Source organism: Coregonus lavaretus (genome assembly GCF_964263955.1).
Source record: "Coregonus lavaretus genome assembly, chromosome: 16".
Taxonomy (NCBI): domain Eukaryota; kingdom Metazoa; phylum Chordata; class Actinopteri; order Salmoniformes; family Salmonidae; genus Coregonus; species Coregonus lavaretus.
In genome coordinates this window covers 11740346-11747976 of record NC_140003.1, presented here as the reverse complement: position 1 = coordinate 11747976, position 7631 = coordinate 11740346, and the positions used below count along the sequence as shown (strand labels likewise).

The following is a 7631-nucleotide window of genomic DNA, read 5'->3' as shown; positions in this document are numbered from 1 at the left end:
GACCCCACGGGGTGAGATCTTGCGTGGAGCCCCAGATCGAGGGAGATTATCAGTGGTCTTGTATGTCTTCCATTTCCTAATAATTGCTCCCACAGTTGATTTCTTCAAACCAAGCTGCTTACCTATTGCAGTTTCAGTCTTCCCAGCCTGGTGCAGGTCTACAATTTTGTTTCTGGTGTCCTTTGACAGCTCTTTGGTCTTGGCCATTGTGGAGTTTGGAGTGTGACTGTTTGAGGTTGTGGACAGGTGTCTTTTATACTGATAACAAGTTCAAACAGGTGCCATTAATACAGGTAACGAGTGGAGGACAGAGGAGCCTCTTAAAGAAGAAGTTACAGGTCTGTGAGAGCCAGAAATCTTGCTTGTTTGTAGGTGACCAAATACTTATTTTCCACCATAATTTGCAAATAAATTCATAAGAAATCCTACAATGGGATTTTCTGGATTTTTTTTCTCAATTTGTCTGTCATAGTTGACGTGTACCTATGATGAAAATTACAGGCCTCTCTCATCTTTTTAAGTGGGAGAACTTGCACAATTGGTGGCTGACTAAATACTTTTTTTCCCCACTGTATGTAGGCATGTGTTGCAGGTTGCCTAATACAGTACAAAGTGGATAACAAGGATGCAAATAGCCAACAGCTAAAGGCTTAGGAATTGAATGTGGATGAGAGGCCCTTCAGGTCATCACTGCCTCAGCAACAGTTTCCCTTTCAGCACCAGGGCCAGCTCTCTCTCTCTCTCTCTCTCTCTCTGTCTCTGTCTCTGTCTCTGTCTCTGTCTCTGTCTCTGTCTCTGTCTCTGTCTCTGTCTCTGTCTCTCTCGCTCTCTGTCTCGCTCATATACACACACAAAAAAACACAGACAGCAAAATGTACTTCTAAAGTTTTCTTTATTTCCGCAGGAATAACATAGACAAGTATTGACAGTTCACTAGTGTATCTTTGCATTGTTTACGTTACATTATGTTTGAGAACAGATCTCCAGAAAAGAGTGCTATACCAGAGTGGTTCCTGATTGTTCTGAGAACATAATCACATTATGCAAGTGAAACACATGTATGATTAAACATATGCAAATGAGCAACAGTAACAGATTAGCTAACTGTGAACATGGTGGCTCATCAGATGTCAAAGAAAAGTCAATCTTCTGAACTAATCAGTAGGGGTAACAGTCCAGTTCCTTCAAGCACTAGCATATTACCATGACACTAAATAACATAAATGCTTTACTGTTAGTGAATGCTGCACTAATTTAAATAAACACAATTACATTATATTGCCAGGGCCTTCTTTCAGACTCCAATGTTTCAATGCAGAGAAATGAGCCACAGAGAAACAGTAGATTGGAGAGATGCACCTACAATACTGAAAACAAGTATACAAATAGGGAAAATTACATTAATAAACCATTGTAACATACTTTAATTTTTTTGCTTCAACAAGTACATCAACAAAATGGCAACACATTTTTAAATGAAAATATACTTTTTTTTTTTTGCAAATGGAAACAATCTGCTATACTAGTTTAAAAAAAATTGTTGGTGTAAACCACAGTGTTTAATATTGTGATAATTGGCACAAATGACGCTAAAGAATCTCTTTCCTTGTACATTCCCTTCTGTGTCCTACGCGCTAGCACAGGCGTTTGATGCGTAAAGGCTACACCAGTACCTTGGATAGCTCCAACTCTCGACGCATAAAATACTGCTATTTTTTGCCCACAACAGAACTCCATAAGTGAACATCAAGGCAATTATAAAAGTAGTCTAGATTACCCACACATTGATGTATCTGCAGACATTCCATTTATCCACGGAGTCACTGTGACTATCCTACAGTATTCGCAAAGGTTTACAAAGGAGATTGGCCTACATTTAGAATACAACATGCATTTACTGATCCGTGGTTACGCAATACAATTAGTTTTAACACTCACTGGTACAAGTCAACATGAATGTCTTAGAAACCTATATTCACCTTAGATTGGATTTTCCTAATCTCGTAGGCATAGGCCTTGAAAACTGTTGAATATTAAATTCAAACCACCATTCCAGGAGTTTTGTGAAACATACATTTGAGTTCTCCTTTGATTTAACGGTCCAAGTCTTTGTCCCTTGACTCTCCTTCATCTTTTAGCTCTTGAAACACCTCGGTGAAAAAGTGCGGATCTGCATTTAACTGCAACATTTTGGCACTCGTGTTATTGATGATGCTCATAGAACTATCCCAGAAATTATCCTCATTTGCCATAATCATGAATGGTTTCAGAGGGTAAGATATCTCGCAACCCATGTAAGAGTAGGATAGATAGAGACAGAGCAGGAAGATACCCTGGAGTTCGGATGCGCTGTCGATATCATCGGGTATCGATTCCTTACACAGCAGGTAGACGAAGACTAAGTTAGCAGGTGTAATGAATCCCTGGTCCTGCCAGCCTTGGAGGAGAAGGGTTCGGTCGACATTTCGGAACCATAGGATGACCTCATTGTAGGTGAGCTTGACTTTACAGCATCTCCTACACATAAATTCGCCCAGACAGCGCAACAGCTCCCCGGTCGATGCCTGGATAATCACACGCCTCGGTGAGAGGAGGTCTACTTCACTAGGTTGATTTTGGACAGGCAAGAGTTTCACATTCTCAGAGGGGACCTGGGGTTGATTAGGTTCAAGGCTTTGGGTAGGAACCGTCGGCACTGGTACAGCGAGTGGTGCTTTCTTACCATCCGTACTCGATTGCTGGGATTTCTTGTTATTTTGCTGGTCTACGTGGGTATTGTTGTTCACCTGTGCGGCGTTCGGGTTGACTTTCTTGCAACTATTTTTCTTGGTCGATGTGGTAAACAGTCTCTTAAATGTGAGAACTGGGACAAGCAAGGCATTGTTCTTTACGCTCCCAGTTCTGATTGCCTGGTCACCCTCTTTTCTGTCATCCAGAATAGTCTCCTTCTTTGATATTGGAGATATGGAAAGCACCGTTCCCATTCTTGCAGCGTAGGCTACGCCGTAGGCTACGGCTTGGAGAGACGGCGTTCCTCGTTTGCGGAGAAGTCGTTCTAGACAACGGCGGTGAAGTCAGAGCAGCAAATGTAAATCCATTGACTATGCGGGTCCATTGCGTTGACAGATGGAAATAGATGCTCAGGAATTGAGTGGATATTGATGAGTGAAATTCCAGGAGGCGATGGTCGCCTCTCACACGACACTCCCTCTGCAGCGCACTACCCCACGAGCAGTCTGCTGTATACAGACAGAACTTCACACTCAGGGAATGTTCAGAGAGAGTCAAAAGCAGCAGGGATAATTCTGTAAACGAGGATTAGTTGTTCGTCTGAATAATTAGCCAACCCCCAATCAGGGCTCTTAATTAACGTTTTTCATTGGTAGCACTGGTTAAGAGCGCCACATTAAATTTAGACGCAACATAAAATACGTTTTTTTTTATTGATTGAGATACTATATTGGGTCTATATTAATTCTAGGTACTTTTGAAGCACATGTTGTGCCGTAGAAACGGACATGTAACCTAACACTGTAAAGACATTCATTTATTATAAAAGCTAAAATGTTGATACTAATACCTGTCATTTTACAAAGTCATTTGTGGAATATTAGGTTTCTACATTGTGTAAAAGCACACTTTTTCTATTGAGATGCATTACACTGAACATTGTACAGTCTCTAAACGTCATGCCTGTGATGACGACATGCAAGATATATATATGTTTGGATATATTGGTAAATTAACCAGGTTGTTAGCTAGCTAGCCAATTAGGTAACATGATTGAACAAAGTGTAAACAATTAATGGTTAATAGTTTTAGAACTGCCCATGACATGGTTTATGAATGTAAAATGCTGTCCCGGCGATCCACTATAGGTAGATAAAAATGTTGTGTTGGTAATATGGGTCAGATCTTTTTTTAGAACAAGCTTCATGTTGTGGTGGAAATATGGGTCAGATCATTTTTTAGAACAAGTTTCCATTGATAGATCACCTTATCTATTTTTCAAATGGGTTCAAATACGAAAATGTGAGAGAAGCTAATCAGTAGATGAGTTAATCATATTAAACACCATAAAATCAATAATCTGTCTTTGAGTCATAATGATTTGAAAAAAATAATGAGACTTGAAACATCTAGGCCAACATTGCACAAGTCAATATTAATCATTTGAGAATAAGAAAGGCAACTGAGGGCCCACAGGGGAAGGTATACCTTTAGGGGAAATTAGGGCTTTTGAAAGAAAATACTTAATGATAATTTAATAAAATAATCTCTAACTATAAAGTTGTAATCTAAAAGGGTGATGGGTTGAACAATAATGTATAATAATTGCTGGAAATGATTATTGCCTTATTCATACAAACCTTGACAAGCAGTCATGTTGCAATACAACTGATAAAAACCATACAACTAAGCCAAATCCATGACCTTATGATAGGTTTTTATTAATCTTTATTTGATCAGGGAGTCATACTGAGAGTGAGACCAATGTTTCTTTTACAGATGAGCCCTGAATTACAGAAATTACAGAAACACACACATCAAAATACAAATACAAAATGCAAGCAGAAAGAAAAACACGGTCCTAAGAATAAAGAAAGAAAAAACAGTCATTAAAAACCAACACATTAATCAGTAATAAGGTCCTCAATCAGCTTTCTGAATTCCCCTAGAGGCACCAAAACATCAAATTTAAGACTGAAGGAATTTCAAGAGTTAGCCATCTATGAGACTGGGTGTGGTAACTCATATGTCTAAAGGTTAGTAATGATGTTTGGCACAGTGGGAGGTTTTGTAAAAGGGCTTTGTAAATGAAAACATAGCAATGTATCAACTTACGTGAAATCAAAGAGGGCCAACCAACTTTCTGGTAGAGAATGCAGTGATGAGTACTAAAACTGTCACCAGTGACATAGTGCAGTGCACTATGATAAACTGCATCTGACGGCTTTAATGAAGTGGCAGCTGGGTTCATGATGTCGCCATAGTCTAGGACTGATAGGAACGTCGACATAATAATATGATTTCTACTATTTAGCAAGAGGCATGACCTGCTTCTATAGAAGAAGCCCATTTTTATTCTCAGCTTCTTAACTTTTTAAAAGACAGCTTTTCGTCTATCCAGAAGCCCAGATATTTGTAAGCAGGGACACAATCAATATGGGAACCATCGAAAGTACATTTGCATAAATCATCAGAGTTATTTTTATGCACTCTAGAGAACAACATTTACTTAGTTATACCTGCATTCAATACTACTTTCAAGTCAATAAAGTATTTCTGTAAAACAATGAAGACATACTGTAGTTCAGATAGAGCCTTGTCAACCGTGGGGGCAATAGCATACACAACAGTATCATTGCCATACAATTGCAGATTACACATTTTTAAATACAAATCAATATTGTTAATATAAACAGTAAAAAGTACAGGACCCACAATCGACCCCTGTGGAACACCTTTTGTTATGTCCAAGAAACCTGATTTAACACCATTAGTAGATACACATTAAGTTCTATCTGTCAAGTAATTTTTTTACCAGTTACATGCAGCTTGGTCTAGGCCAATTGAGGAAAGCCTCTGAATTAGCAGTGAGTGATCAATAGTATTGAAGGCCTTTGACAGGTCAATGAAGAGGGCAGCACAATGTTGCCTTTTATCCATACAATTAATCATACCATTTATTACTAGGGATGCAGCAGAGAAAGTGCTAAAACCTGGTCTAAAACCCGACTGATGCACACTACCAGTCAAAAGTTTGGACACACCTACTCATTCAAGGATTTTTCTTTATTTTTTACAATTTTTTACATTGTAGAATAATAGTGAAGACATCAAAACTATGAAATAACACATATAGAATCATGTGTTAACTAAAAAAGTTTTAAACAAATCAGAATATATTTTATATTCTTCAAATAGCCACCATTTGGCTTCATGACAGCTTTGCACACGGTTGGTATTCTCTCAACCAGCTTCATGAGGTAGTCACCTGGAATGCATTTAAATTAACAGGTGTGCATTCTTAAAAGTTAATTTGTGGAATTTCTTTCCTTCTTAATGCGTTTGAGCCAATCAGTTGTGTTGTGACAAGATAGGGGGGGGGTATACAGAAGATAGCCCTATTTGGTAAAAGACCAAGTCCATATTATGGCAAGAACAGCTCAAATAAGCAAAGAGAAACGACAGTCCATCATTACTTTAAGACATGAAGGTCAGTCAATACGGAACATTTCAAGAACTTTGAAAATTTCTTCAAGTGCAGTCGTAAAAACCATCAAACGCTATGATGAAACTAGCTCTCATGAGGACTGCCACAGGAACGGAAGACCCAGAGTTACCTCTACTGCAGAGGACACATTCATTAGAGTTACCAGCCTCAGAAATTGCAGCCCAAATAAATGCTTCACAGAGTTTAAGTCACAGACACGTCTCAACATCAACTGTTCAGAAGAGGCCGCGTGGAATCAGGCCTTCATGGTCGAATTGCTGCAAAGAAACCACTACTAAAGGACACCAATAAGAAGAAGAGACCTGCTTGGGCCAAGAAACACGAGCAATGGACATTAGACCGGTGGAAATGTGTCCTTTGTTCTGGAGTCCAAATTGGAGATTTTTGGTTCCAACCGCCGTGTCTTTGTGAGACGCGGTGTGGGTGAACGGATGATCTCCGCATGTGTATTTCCCACCGTAAAGCATGGAGGAGGAGGTGTTATGGTGTGGGGGTGCTTTGCTGGTGACACTGTCTGTGATTTATTTAGAATTCAAGGCACACTTAACCAGCATGGCTACCACAGCATTTTGCAGCGATACGCCATCCCATCTGGTTTGGGCTTAATGGGACTATCATTTGTTTTTCAACAGGACAATGACACCTCCAGGCTGTGTAAGGGCTATTTTACCAAGAAGCATCAGATGACCTGGCCTCCACAATCCCCCGACCTCAACCCAATTGAGATGGTTTGGGATGAGTCGGACGGCAGAATGAAGGAAAAGCAGCCAACAAGTGCTCACCATATGTGGGAACTCCTTCAAGACTGTTGGAAAAGCATTCCAGGTGAAGCTGGTTGAGAGAATGCCAAGAGTGTGCAAAGCTGTCATCAAGGCAAAGGGTGGCTATTTGAAGAATCTCAAATATTAAATATAATTTGATTTGTTTAACACTTTTTTGGTTACTACATGATTCCAAATGTGTTATTTCATAGTTTTGATGTCTTCACTATTATTCTACAATGTAGAAAATAGTAAAAATAAAGAAAAACCCTGGAAAGAGTAGGTGTGTCCAAACTTTTGACTGGTATTGCACATTTAGAATACATTTAATAAATAAGAAAGATCTTAGCTGAGAATTAATCAAGGACTCTAATGTTTTAGCTAGGCAAGAACGTTTTGAAATAGGGCGATAGTTATTTAGGTGACCTTTGTGAAGGGGGAGTACATGAACCACCTTCCAGATATTGGGTATAGTACCAGATATTGCAAAAAATATGGGTTAATGATTCCGCAATCAGGGGGGCAGAGAAAAAATTGATCATGCATATCAGCCCCAGTGGACTTTATTAACATGACCAGGGTCAATCAAACCACCGTTTCACTCAAATAAAAAACCTGCTGAGATAAAATGC

General features: G+C 39.3%; 1 protein-coding gene across 1 annotated transcript; it reads right to left on the bottom strand.

Annotated features, from left to right (window-relative positions):
* Window positions 1-2093: 2093 nt before the first annotated feature.
* LOC311143443 (cyclin-dependent kinase 5 activator 1-like) lies at window positions 2094-2984 on the bottom strand (the record flags this gene model as incomplete). Its single annotated transcript, XM_084179260.1, has 1 exon — window positions 2094-2984. The coding sequence occupies one exon, from the start codon at window positions 2982-2984 to the stop codon at window positions 2094-2096; it is 891 nt and encodes a 296-aa protein (XP_084035386.1).
* Window positions 2985-7631: the final 4647 nt, after the last annotated feature.